The sequence below is a fragment of the Dama dama genome, chromosome 30, assembly GCF_033118175.1.
Source record: "Dama dama isolate Ldn47 chromosome 30, ASM3311817v1, whole genome shotgun sequence".
Taxonomy (NCBI): domain Eukaryota; kingdom Metazoa; phylum Chordata; class Mammalia; order Artiodactyla; family Cervidae; genus Dama; species Dama dama.
Window position 1 is genome coordinate 39,346,909 of NC_083710.1, and position 14,368 is coordinate 39,361,276.

Consider the following 14,368-nt stretch of genomic DNA (forward strand, 5'->3'; position numbering starts at 1 on the left):
TCATTGGAAGGATTGATGCTGAAGCTGAAGCTCCAATACTTTGGCCACCTGATGCAAAGAGCCGACTCTCTGGAAAAGACCCTGATGTTGGGAAACACTGAAGGCAAAAGGAGAAGAGAATGGCAGAGGATGAGATGGTTAGATAGCAACACTGACTCAATGGACATGAATTTGAGAAAACTCCGAGAGATACTGAAGGACAAGGGACCCTGGCGTGCTGCAGTGCACAAGGTTGGAAAGAGTGGGACACAACTTAGCAACTGAACAACAACAACAACCCTATTTCAAGTAAATTATTTTTGCCTTGCTTGATAAGCCAATAAATCCTTGTTACATAATATCTTTGAAGCAAAACATTTTTCTCGAGAACTGCCATAACAACCTTCCTTTACAACATTATATTTCAGAGCTGTGGAACTACTGACCTCCTGAATTCCAAGGCAGAGATAGTAGATGCTATCGGGTGCATAGTTCTCCCCATTGGGCCTTCGGATCTCATTGACAAAGTGGGCCAGGCCATAGTCCAGCTCAGCCGTGGTGTGAGAGAGCAGATCCTCTTTCAACTTCACTGACTTAGCTAAGAAAAGAAATTTAAAGTAATTGCTATTTATCTGAAGTAATTGCTATTTGTCAGAATAGTATAGTAATCGCTGTTTGTCTGAAGAATAAGAAACCTTCTGAAATCAATATAAGAATTCAAATGTAAAAAAAAAAAAGAATTCAGATGTATTTTAAGTTCCAGTCATCCTTTTCAAAATCAAAGGTGGTGGGTAACAAAAATCTGATTTTAAACAGGAAACAGTGAAGACAAAACCAGAGCACTTACGAGGTGTCAGCCCGTCTAACACCAGAAGGTCTTCCTCGAGCCGCCTCGTCCGGACCCAGTGTCTCCAGGCATTGACCCCATACGCGTACTTGAAAGGGAAGCTGCACTCGGAATTGTCAGAGCTGTCGTCGTGAGACTGGTAGCCTGACACCGCCTTCCTCTTGGTGCCCTGGTCATGAAACACCATAGTCACATCTTCTCTTCCTTAAGCCTATTTATCTCATGACTTTATGTAAGCCACCTCTCAACAAATTATAGAGAGCTGACTGGAACTTCTGATTTGAGAACAGCTACCTATAACATGAAATCTCTCTCCAGGAATGCTGTATTTCTGCATAAATTACTTTGTACAACAAAATTATATTAACTTTTGCTGTGAGTTGAGAGTGACTGATGATGAAACAATAAAGACACAAATAATAAACTAAAGATTTGAAGTAAGAGGATTCCAAATATTCATGTAAGAGAGAACTAAAGAACTTCTCCCAGACTCCACCTCAGGGAATAACTCAGTGCCTCCTGCTTCCCTGATGTACTGTTTGCCACACAAAAACTTGAAATGTGGATATAATCCAATTCTCCTATCTTCCCTCTTATTCCTGAGCTTTTAGTGTCAGATCCAAGAAACTATGCCTGACACAAGTTAAACAAGATTTAGGCCTCTGTTTTCTTCCCAGAGTTCTAGTTCTTACATCCAGGTCTCTGATTCACTCTGAGTTAATTTCTGTGCATGGTGTCAAGTACAAGTCCCATTTCATTCTACCACAGGCCTCACTCCTCTTTCAATTTTTCCTTTCTTTACAGAGAAATTTGTGAAAGTCATATTTTTCTTTTATTTAGATCTTGCTTTATGTTGGAAACCAGAAATACAGAAAGTTGTTAATAAAACATTCAGAACACTGATACCTGTTCGTTTGTTTAGGCCTGAGAGCCCTGAATGACTGAACTCTCCAGCCCATCTTCCTATGTGCTGGAAGGTTTCACAGAGACCAGACATAACCAACTGTGAACCTAAACTTCACCAAAAGTCATAGGGGGAAAAACAGCATCAACTGCTATAAAAGTAGTGAATTTACTTTTGTAGAAAGTATGTCAGCCTTTAATCAAGATAAAAATAAAAAATAAAAGCTAAATTGCAATGATATTCCCTCTTCTATGAAGTTACAACTATAACAGGAGATCCTTTACTTAGAAATGAAGTAATAAAAACTTTACCTTTAAGCCATTTTAATCCTGGAAGAGGAAGTATCTTTCCACCAGTATCTCTGGTGTACAACTGAAGCTCACTACTCACACAGATGTGATGTGAGTACAAGAACACCATCACGATTCATACCTTTTTTTTAGATCGAGGTCTAGGCTGTTCCTCATATTCTTCTCCAAAAACAGGTGGTAATAAAAACTCATTTTCCATATCAAGCTCCTCAGCAGCTGACAATCAAATCAGAAGAACTTTCACTCCAAACATAATAGCACAGGCTTGTGTCACATAAACTCAACCAACAAAAGGACCAATCCCTGACTCTGCACAATACTACACACAGGGCAGCCTGTGCTGGCTGGAGAACCAACCATTTCTCTACCTAACCTGATCTATGAGATCTGATAACATCTGTTCAGACTCTTAAAACACACATATAATGCACATCAACATGGAATTCCATGGAATGTTTGATAGAAAAATTACTAAAACCTGAATTTCAATTATAAGATCTACATAATCTCATCACAAATCTGTTTCAACCTATTACATCTTTTCCGAAGTTAAACGCTTTACATCCCGTTCAGTACACTTACTGGCTGTAAGTAGATTAAGAAAATAATGAAAAACAGAATACACTTCTTTTACAACGAAAGACCTAAAAACATCTTCATTCCCTGTGAAGGTCAACTTAATTTTCAAAAAGGTTTTAAGAAAAATACTACCTATTTTATTTAAATTTTTAAAAAGACGCCAACACTTCTTTACTCTTTATCTCCAAAAGTTCCTATAATGAAATAGTTTTAAGGTTTTTAAGGCTCTGGGAAATCCTGTTAATTAAGCTCCTACAATTCAACATGTGCTTCCTTTTGGAAGAAAACTGCTGAGTTTTATTTGCATGAAAAAGACAAATAACAGTACAGGCAATGACACGAACATGAGATTGTTTCATAACCACAATGATGACCCCATAGCTCAAGTCTAGAAACACACTTCATACTCTAAGAGCAAACTGCACGCTCAGTACCTCTGGGAAAGTCTATTTCAATATCCAACTCTGGCTCATATGGCACATCAGGCATGCTGGACTGGGTCTCAGGCTCAGCACTCTTTAAGAGGTCAGAACCAATTATGTCCGTTTCAATAATGACACCTGTAATCAAGCCGTAGTATCATCAGAAATCAAAACAGAAAATTGTAACAATACTGATATTTAATCTGGGAAAAGCTACTTAATTATAAATTCAAAACAAGAATCTTTAATTTATCACAAAAGAAAAGAGCATGCAGCTACTTTCAAATGTAAGCTACTATAAGCTTTGAATTAGACAATCATGAATACACAAAACTTTCAATCCTGTAAGTTTTCACTGCGCCTCTACAAAGAGAAAAAGCATGTTTTTAGAGTAAACAACTCTATAGAGAATTGCTAAGAGCAATCTCTGGTCAAAAATAAACTTATGAGCAGAGACAACTGGAATTTTCAACATTCTTTTTGAATTGTGACCTAGGTTTTCCACATCATTCAATATATGCTTATTTACAACTGCCTTCTAATGTTTTGATCAGTTGTTTTAAACACTTTCGTACTGAAACCCACTGAGAAAGGCATCTTACTGAGTTCAGGGTGCAGTGGGAAACAGACATGCGCACACTGGGAACAAAAGTTGCACAAAATAACAGCCTTTCTAGGAGGGATTCATGCCAACACAGCGCTGCGCTCTGGGTGAGAGGAACAGGAGGACAAAGGTGGAGAAACGTGCTCAGACACAGAAGCGTCCAGCACACACGCGTCCAGCTACCCCATCTGGCCAGCACTGCCCTAACACAAGCCCTGGTTTAAATAATGCAACTTACTTCCTTACTATAAATGAATAAAACAAAACTGGGGATAACCATCATAAAATACTAGTTTGGATCTTTATAAAACCTCCGACAAGTCAGTTTTGTGTCTGAGCTCACTCACTGAAACAAGCATTAATTTAGATTTGATTTTAAAAACCAAATCTTGTCAACCATTAAAACAGGGACCATTTGAAATAGGTTATGAATTGCTGGGCTTGGCATCACAGAGCAACTGCAGATCTGACGTGGGTCTCAACCCGTAATCACCTCTGCAGCAGTGTGTCTCCCACACCCGCCAAGGCTGAAGTTCAGTGAGGGGCCAGCCCAGACCCCCACCCGCTCTGCCCACCCCGGGCAGTGGGGAGCTCACTGTGGAGGTCGGCGCCTTCCGCCTTCCCCTCGTCCTCAGTCATGTCCGTCATGGTCAGCAGCTCTGTACCCAGGGCATCTGAAGAACCTGTGCTTTTCAGCTCTTCGGCCACAGCAGTCTTCTCACCACTGTCCAGGGGGGCAGGCAGAAACACAGGGACTGGCACCTAAGGGAACAGAGGACCTATCATCAGGCTCACTTGCTTACAAGGTACTTTTCCAAATTAAAAATTATTCTGACATGTGATCTACTTCATAATACTGGATTTGTTAGAAGCTTTGAAAAGAACTTGTATGTTAACTGTCACAAGGGAAGCCCCAAATACAAACAGCTACTTTTTTTTAAGTAAAAATTAATTTCTGAGGTATTTCCATCGCCAGGGGCCTCCAGCAGCCACACCCTGACACAGGGACCCAGCAGTACACGTAATGACATCTGTATGTGGCTCCATACCATGTGTGAACCTTCTGGTTCACAAATCTTCCTTTCTTCTAAAACAAACATGAATACAAAACACAGTATATGTAAAGCAGACACAGACATCGGTTGGAACTATTTACCTAATTAAACACAGAGTAACCCTTGGCAGAGCCTCCACCAGACCCAAGTGACGGTCAGAAACAGCCAAGCCTCATCCTTGCCCCTTGAGCCCACACGTTTGGCAGGGGGCGGGGAGACCCTGCAGTGTGACTTACGGGCACAGGCACGGTGGTGGGCACGGGGATGCTCTGGCTGTACATGTGCATGGGCACTGGGACGTACACGGGCACGGGGATGGGCACAGGCACGTACTCCGTCCTCCAGTCGCCATCTGGGGACACAGAAGGCAGTCAGGAAGCAACCAGCCTCAACCGCCACCCACCCAGCTGCTCAGAATGCCCTGGGTACCCATTTAAAAAAAATGCCCAGTTTTCACAAAATTAGTTAGGTTAAAAACAACAAAACTGAATGCAGTAGCCGTTCTAACTTTTAGAAAGCACTGCATGTGGAAATCTTAGCTTCTTCAGTGGAAGTGGGGAGTCCTAACCCCTGGACCACAGGGAAGTCCCTAGACTTGTTTTTTAAAAAAGAAAACATCTTTTGAAATATAGTATGGTTCCAGACACCCCGGCACACTCCCCTCACACTCCCCTCAAAAAGGTTTACTTAAACAACAGAATACAGCTAACATTTAAATTTGGTGAAAATACAGGTTTGAATGATTTCAACTCACTCTGACAAGGAAACAGAATAGTTATGGTTACAGATCACACTCAAAGAGATGGTTTTCTCAGACGAGCTCACTTAACTTCAGTGAGCCCTGGCCCCCAAGGAAACCAGATCACTGGCGACATAAACTCGCACGCCTTTGTAGACACTGATCTTTATTAATGACTGTAAATGATATGCTGTACTCTGAAGGCATGTCTAGAACCAGAGAAGCAAAATCAACAGAAAGTGACAAAACCACCCAACAAATCTATTCTGCAGCCACTGCTGAAAAGATTACGGATGTCACTCAAGGGCAGGGCCTGGGTCACCTGTCTGACAGGACTTGCTCTGCATGTGGGGTTTGCAGTAGGTCGCCTTGGTCATAGTCAAAGGTTTGCACAGAACCGCCTTGTTCTTCATCTCCTTGTTGGGGGTTGGAGAAGGGGGTGGTGCTGAGCCCTACAGAGAAGCAAAGAGAGACATTTTATTTCTGCCTCGAATTTTTACTGCTTTTGCTATTAAAAAATATCCAGTGTGTTCTAGGGGAGGGAACACACATGGAACCAATGTGAACCTACCCCAACTATCGGCAAAACGCAGTAATTACCCCTCTACAGATCTGCTCATCAAGCCACCACAGCACACTGTCTGGTCCCGCAGCGTGCGGGGTCTTAGCTCTCCAACAGGGTGTGAACCTGCGCCCACCCCATTGGAAGTGTGGGGTCTTAGCCACTGGACCGCCAGGTAAGTCCCCACAACAAAATTTTAAAAAATATAAGAGACAAGTCTCACTCCTAAATGAAAAAGCAAGGTTGTTAACCCAGTATTTTAAAATAATAAGGCTCTTTTTATTTGAGAAAGAAAAAAATTCTTGAAATTATTATGGCTTTCTGATACTCTGGCTTTTTCTACTGCATAAACTGTTAATGTGGTACTAACTCTGAAAAGAAAAATGATGAAAAGAATTACCATAAGTGCTATCAAACCTTAAGCTGTGTGTTTCAGGGTAATTTTAGAAACGTATCTCAACAGTCTGTCAGATGCTTCAGCCTGTTCACCTGTTCACATCACACACACCTGCGCACACACGCACACACACTGTAAAGGAAGCTGAAGCCCTGTCCCTAAGGGCAGACACAAAGGTGCTATGGGGAAAGCGACAGAAAAAATGTGGGCACCAAACCCAGGCAAGTTGGGTCTGAACAGAGAAATGCTCTTGAAGCCCCTTATGAACCAGGGGTCAAAGTCAAAGACATCCTGGTCACCCATGCTCCACTCCTGTCACTCTGCAAACAGGGCACCATGTCAACTATACCTGGTCACCTGGTAAAAGTTCCTTCCTTTCCTGCTAGTCAACAGGCAAGGTCTATACCTATTGAAAACGAATACTGAAGGACCCCCAATAATGAAGACTACAATGACGACAGCCACCACACCTCCTGAATGCTGCAGGACTGGGTGTCTGTGTCCCCTAAACTTCACACCAAGATGAAACCCCAACTGGATGGCACCTGAAGGCGTGGCCTTTGGACGGTGATGAGGTCATGAATGGGCTTGGAACCCTCACCGAAGGGCCCCCGCAGCCCTTCCCCTCCCATGAGGACACATGGCAAGACAGGAAGAGGAAGCAGAAAGAGGCCCTCACTAGGCCCTGGGTCTGCTGGAAGCCCCAGAACTCTGAGAAACTCATGCTATTCTTGGCAGGCCGTCCTTCTGGCTACAGCTCCTGTTATATACAACAGCTCCCATGGGCGGGACTCCATGCACAGCACCCTTGCCGCACCTTATGACATGAGCCCTCTAACCCTCTCAGCACCACATGGGCAGCAGGTGTTTTCTCCTCCCATTTTACAGATGAGGCAACTGAGGCTCAGACAATGCATGGCTGGGAGAGGTGACAGAGCAAAGAGCTCTGAAGTCAGGGCCCCAGCAGTTCCCTGATGCAGGCCTCTGTCTCAGCGCTCTTTGTAATGATCCTGAGGAGGTTCCACTGCAAGGAGCAAAGCCCCACTTACAAACAAAGGGCAAAGTCACACAGACAACCATGAAGTGACTCGCCCCCAACTACACAGCTAAGCTCTTATCCTCCAACACTCCTCAGCAGGGAACTAAGGCTCCCAGAGCTCACAGGACTAGGTGGGGAGAACTCCGGATGGTGGAGAGTGACGCTGCAGAGGTTCGGCTCCCCTCCAGGTCACACCCCCTCCGTCCTCCCATCTTCCCGTGACGAGGTCTCATGGCTGCTGGAAGAGACAAGTATTCATTCTCCTCGGTGCAGGTGATGGGGTGTCTTGAAACCTTGGTCAAAAGCTTGGAAACAAGCTTGGGAGTTGCCTTATGGCTGCCATGAAGAGGACCAACAGGAAGCAACCATCTTTACACTCCTCAGCGTGGACCAAGTGCCTGGTGAGCATGGGATGATTCCACTGACTGTGCTGTCCTGGCCCCCAGCACAGACCCCATCCTGTCTGAGGGGCACTGGCTGGCCCACCCTGCCCCGGCTCCCCAGGACTCCACCTCAGGCCCCTCCAAGCTTGGCCTCAGGGGGCAGTCTGGACAAACGTGCACACCTCTGCACACCACATTCCTCCGGCTCATCGTCGTCCACTGGCAACCTTCTGCTTGGCTGTTCAGAAGCTCTGTCACAGCCGCCGGACCACACACGCTCGCCCACTGCAAACGCTCCACTACTCTTGCCCAGGGACATGAGTATTCATGTGTCATCTCGCCCGACGTGGGTGAGGGCCACAACTAATCCACCTTTGTGTCCCTCAGCAGGCAGAAAAAGACCTGTTTTTATTTTGGGTAATTCAACAGAATATGAATACTTCAACCATCTCAACAGGTAAGTAAAAAAAACCTTTTATTATTATAGTCAGATTAAAATGGACTAATTACGTTTTATGCCCACATTATAAAATCAGTCTTTAGCACTTTACTTAAGCAATACTTACTGTCATTTTGGTTCGGGACGTCTGACAACCCTGATCTAAAAACAAACAAATTTAAAATAAGACAAATATCACTTTCTTCAGGATTTTCTAAATCCGTATTTCTCATTAATTTTTATGGATTTTTTTGAAATAGTCACTGATGGAAATATTTCATATTCTTCTGAGAGCTGAAATACAGAGCTAAGTAGTGGAATTAACTCTTTCCCCTTTTCGTCCCATTAGAAAGTATATACTGCTTTGGGAGCAATATTATTTTCTTAGATTTAACTCTTAAATAAGTCACATCTTCTAAAGGGTTCTTGCTGTTTGTCCTATCGACCCTGGAGTGCGTACAATTTGCTGAAAAAGGTTTTCATTTAAATTGCAAGTGAACAGGCAAATTTTTTTTAATTGGAAGGTAACTGCTTTACAATGTTGCGTTGGTTTCTACCATACATTAGCCATAAGTGTATACATACATGCCCTCTCTCCTGAACCTCCTGCCCACCCACCCCCATGCCTCTAGGTTGTTACAGAGAAGCTGGGTGGACTCCTTGTGCTATACAGCAACTTGCTACTAGCTGTCTATCTTACACACGGTCACGTTTTCAATGCTATTCTCGCAATTTGTCACACCCTCTCCCTCCTACGCTGTGTGCAGAGTCTGTTCTCTGTGTCTACATCTCTATTCCTGCCCTGCAAACAGGTTCACCAGTACCTTATTTACTGATCCCATATATGAGTATTATTATACGGTATTTGTTTTTCTCTTTCTGACTTACTTGACTCTGTATAACAGGTTCTAGGTTCATCTACTTCCCTAGAACTGACTCAAATGCATTCCTTTTTATGGATGAGTAATATTCTATTGCATATATGCACCAAAACTTCACTGTCTATTCAAGGCAGATGAAATTTTTTTTAAACAATTTTTGTTATAATTCTGTTTAGATTCTCTCTACCCCAACTAGACTCTTTTTATCAACTACCATTAAATTTTTAAGAGTAAAAAAACAAAATGCAAAACGTCACTGCAGGCACTTCCACCTGGAGAAACCACAGAAACTGATGTTAAACTAACCCTGAAATCAACTATTCATTACCACCACCCTGAATCCAGGTCTGCTCAGCGGGCTTTTCAGGTCACTACCTGAAGGGACCCTTACCATAGTGTAAGTTCTCGGGTCCCCGCTGGGTCGTCATGTTGGGCTCACTCTGCTGGCAGTAGAAGCGTAACAGGCAATGCTGGTCACAGAAGTGCTTCATCTCACCACGCCACTGCACCCTCTCCCGAAGGGCTCCTTGAGACTTACAGCAGTCACACCTGGCAGCCTTAATGAAGCAAGGAAGGGGTCAGTATCTCCCAGGAGGTTTACAAAGCCAGACATGTTTTACAAGACATGAGTTTTATAAGAGTTCTAGCATTTCAGTGATTATTGCCAAATGTGACAAAACAATGTCTAATAAAGAAAAAATAAAACTGTACTGTAAATCATAAGAGTAAAATCCACAAAAATTGTAAAAGTAGTAGTTTAGCTAATTGTCAAAATCCCTTTCTACACTTACCAGAAGTCAAAGGCCAGCATTACAAAGATGATAACCAAAACAAGTGCACAATGGTGGACCAGGCTGGTCCAGTGAGATTTAACATTATGAGATAACCGAGAGCCACACTGATACACAGGTCCAAGTCGCCCACAGTCACACTACACTGGAAATCTCTGATTAGTGAATAGACTTACCAGGATCAACTGACTCGTAACAGACCAATTTATACAACAGTACAGGCCACAGTAATTTTGAAGCCAGCACTTATGCTAAGAAAAATAATGATGTTATTTTGAAGTGTTTTGTTTCAACAGTTTAATAAATCTGAAGGGCTTTCATAAATACAGTTTTAACACCTAGAACTTCAACTTTTTGTTTTAAAACACTCAATGTTTAATTAATTAAAAACCAATTAAATTTTAAGACCACAAATTTGAACTACATCTAGGAAAACAATCAGTCCTAACTAGTCTACAACTTAATATGCAAAATAAAACCAACTAGAATTCATACATAAACAAGTTGTACTTTTGACGGTCGATCAATTAACCTAGGGACAGAATTTTTAGATTCCATTCTGCCTAGATTTTGCCCATTTTCACTGTTTCTTAATACCCTGATCAATGAGGAGACCAAAAGGTATAAATAATTAATTTTAAAGATAGTAGTTTTCATAATTTAGTTCTTATCTAATTATAGTAGAAATAAACTACTGTAATTTAAGAAATTACCCTTTAGTTTAGCCATCAACTTAGAAGTTGTGACAAAGCAATAAATGCCAAGTACTTGGCGGTGGGTAACAGCCCCAAGGGAGCTCCCTTCACTATTCTGAGTCAGCCTTTCCCTGCCTCCATGGGAGTCTCACACATAAACATGACAAATTCTAGCTGGCACATGAACAAAGCACTGTGTGGGTAAACAGGTCTTATATAACAAACATACCCCAAGTTAGAACATGGGTTCTTTATTTCTCCAGGTCTGGTATTTCTCCTGCTGAATAAATGTTAAATGAATGAAGATGGACAGTATAAGTTATGACTATTAAGTGATGCCAATATCACATCTCTCGTCCAAAAATTTGTGAGCTTAAACGTCATACTACTGGTAATATTACAAGGTAACCTCAGTAACATTAGCACTATCAACGAAGTCTCGGTTTACTTGATAATGAAAAAGTCCCTACATAAAACTCTCACCAACAGAGATTGTTCTTTAACCACGGACATGCTCCAGGTTTCCAGGGTTTTTCCCCTTTATGCTTTATACTCAAAGAAAAGCCAAAGCACCAGCTATATGTCAAGAACACAGCAAAAGTGAAGATAAGGACCTAAAACAAGGGCCCAACTGCCCCCTCCACTCACAGGGCAGTGAGTGACTTTCTAGGGCCCAATGCTGAAGTAAATGCAGGGTCAAAGCAGATACAAATCCGAATGAAGGCTCTCTGTAGGGCACCCCATTACAAAGACAATGAAAAATCCAAGTGAGTTACTATGGCCAACCAGAAACAGAAATTCTAACAGATGTGAAATGCAGTAAGATGGTTCTCAATAACACCTAAAACCCACATTAATTTGCACTTGCACACAAAGTACTTGCACATGAAGTACTGACTTCTTACACACAGTAGTGTTTCTAGTTACATAGTAATTCCATAGGCCGAGTGCCAACAACCAAGCACATTCCACCCAAAGAATCTGAACAATAAACTCACTTCACTATTTTATAATTACAGACACTTGGAATTTTGTCCTAACAACACCTTAAGCTCCCTTTTTCCAGAAAATTCAAAACAAATTTAAAACATTTCTACCCCACTTCCCCTCAAAAATGAGCAAGATTAATGCTAATTTTCAAAAGGAAACAAAATATTTATGTATTTTTTTAAGGATAAAGGATAATAACAGAACTCAATACCAATTTGAAGTTTAATACCAAAATCACAATTTTAGAGGTTATGAGCCTCTTGCTTAGGGCTGTTTCTCCCTTACTCAGCCACTCAAACAAACTCCTGGTAAACTGTGTGGAACCCGGGTCAATAGAAAACCTCGTGAAAGACCATTCCCTACCAACACCAACACCACTGTCTCCCACTCATGAGACGGAACTCTTAGGAAAGCTTAACATGTCTACAGCGTAAGAACTAAGTATGACAAGTTTCTGCTTTAACAAATGCATTATCATTCACTTCGTGGTTTTCCTGTCACTGTAGAAATTCGAGGATTGTATATTACTTTTAGGGGGAAAAAATGTTACCGTTTCAAGCAATTTAAATAATAGGCAAAAACTAAATTCTTAATTCAAAAATGTTAATCCCCCCTCGCAACTAATCCAGGAGCCCCTCTTCAGTAACCTTTAATCCCACCTCTCAGCTAATCTAGGAGCCCCTCTTCAGTAAGCCAGGGAAGGCCACTGGACAGACACTACACTGACAAAGCCCGTGACCTGTTGTGGACAGTTTGGGTGGATGTACCCACATCCTTAAAACCTTCACCCTCTTGTTCCCTACTTTACCAATCACACCTGATTTTCTAAGGGGGAACCATGAACGGAATGGAAACTGAGGATTTTATAGTCATTTATTTTAAAAAAGAATGCAGAAATAAAAGACTGGGCACTGGGTACTATGCAAAGCATTAAAGTGTTAAGAATTCGTCAGTTATACCCAAAAGCACATTAAAAGCAAGAATATTAGGTACTTCCTTTCTAAATCTAATGTCAAAAAATGAATAATTTTTAAAAGCAATATTTCTAGCAGTTTATAGACAAAAAAGAAAAGAAGCCCAAAATATTCTTCATTCAGTCATCCTTTCATAATTAAGGCTTATTAAAATCTAAGTATCAATCTGACTACAGCTCAAAGTCCCACTACTCACCCATTTGGACATTTGCTAAAGAATTTAACACTGTCACCCTTCCCTACTGGTTTTTAAAACAAATCAAAACCAGTACTAAAAATCTGTAATTTTTAGAAAGTTTCAGAAAAGCTCCTTAGTTCTATTAAACAAAGTACTAGGAAAGCATTCTTAGGACACCATGGGACCCTTGAGTTATCTTCGCTGTATATCAAACACCTACCTATCATTTTATTACAATACTAAATCCTTTTTCTCCAAAAAACGTAAAACTTACAGGAATGAAAAGAACTATCCTCCCACCTGGTTTCACATTATGCCTGGAAACATTAACTTTGAGGAAAAGTAAAACCTATTTCCTTCTGAAGAGTTATCTGGGAGAAAAAGAAACATTAATTTTACTCTCAGCATTTCCTGGTTGCATGATTTCAATGGTCTTTGTATCGTAATTTAGATGAGACAGTACTTAATTAACCTCTATGTTAAATCCAAAAGCAAACCACTACAGAAACCTGAACAGATTATTCAAAATGTCTTGTCTAGCTAAACAAACATGGGCAGAAAAATTTTTTAAATAGTATCAAATACTTAAATAAACAAAAATGTAAAGCCATTTATACTCTAGTTGGTCTCCCAAACTGAAGAAGAAAGATGAGAAAAGGTGGAAACTTGGTGTGTGTGCTCTGCCGGGCTACCTGCTCTCGTTAGTAAACATTCCCTAATGAGGCACTTTTTATGGATTATTGGTCACATTGTTTAATTAACTAAAATCTAAAATTTTGAGTTCTTAAATTTAAAAAGTGGCAAGGAAGAGAGGCTCAGGAAAATGTAATTTGGTTGGGACTCAATTTAACACATTTTCAAGATGACCACATGATAGTAACAGTGAATAAAGTGGACTCATGGTAAGTGCAGAAAACAAGATGGCTGAGGGAAAACTCACAGGCAGCAACTCTGAATCAGTACCGGCTGCCTCCACAGGGGCACAATGATCCATCAGGAGGGGCAACAGTCTCCTCATTTTGTAGGTTGTAATCCTACTGATTACATTAAAATCATCACTGCTGCATGCCTCACAAACTTCTAACAAGTACCTTTACTCCTCCTCAATTAGGACAGTTTATAATAATGCTATGTCATATATTATACAAAGATATGCTGGGTTTAAAATAAAGCAAGGAATAATTAAAATGTGTTTAATGTATAGAATACTGACATTAAACATAACTGTCACTAATTAATTTTTCAACTTTCTGAAATGTACTGCCTCACTGAAATTTCATTATTGAGCACATAAAAACATGAGCTACAATCATCCTTTAAATAGACGACATCTAGAATAACTTGGTCTTTTGCCAAAGAATACTTCTTTGCTTCCCCAAAAAGAAAAAAAGAAACCAAAGGATTTCTACATTTTAATTATAAATAAGATAAAAGAGAACAGAAAGAATCAAATCAAAGAAAGAAACCACAGAGAAATACAGTTCATGTGCTGTGAACAGAAAGCAATATCCTCTAAGATATTTTTTTAAAATCGAAGCTTTGAATTCACAATTACACAATTCAGCAGAAATCTGTATAATAAAATGACAGGGAAATCCT

At 40.9% G+C, this 14,368-nt stretch overlaps 1 protein-coding gene across 10 annotated transcripts in view; it reads right to left on the reverse strand.

Annotated features, from left to right (window-relative positions):
• The window catches only part of ZMYM2 (zinc finger MYM-type containing 2), a 61,633-nt gene that overhangs the window by 4,933 nt on the left and 42,332 nt on the right, over nucleotides 1-14,368 (reverse strand). For 9 of the 10 annotated variants that reach the window (XM_061133360.1, XM_061133361.1, XM_061133363.1 and 6 more), the window contains 9 exons: nucleotides 9,533-9,698; nucleotides 8,388-8,422; nucleotides 5,763-5,892; nucleotides 4,938-5,053; nucleotides 4,243-4,408; nucleotides 3,055-3,180; nucleotides 2,163-2,257; nucleotides 827-995; nucleotides 426-577 (listed from right to left, as the gene is read on the reverse strand). In XM_061133360.1, the coding sequence (XP_060989343.1) occupies nucleotides 426-577; nucleotides 827-995; nucleotides 2,163-2,257; nucleotides 3,055-3,180; nucleotides 4,243-4,408; nucleotides 4,938-5,053; nucleotides 5,763-5,892; nucleotides 8,388-8,422; nucleotides 9,533-9,698 (1,155 nt within the window). The remainder of the gene's footprint in view (nucleotides 1-425; nucleotides 578-826; nucleotides 996-2,162; nucleotides 2,258-3,054; nucleotides 3,181-4,242; nucleotides 4,409-4,937; nucleotides 5,054-5,762; nucleotides 5,893-8,387; nucleotides 8,423-9,532; nucleotides 9,699-14,368) is intronic. The other variant, XM_061133366.1, reaches the window with a different exon arrangement.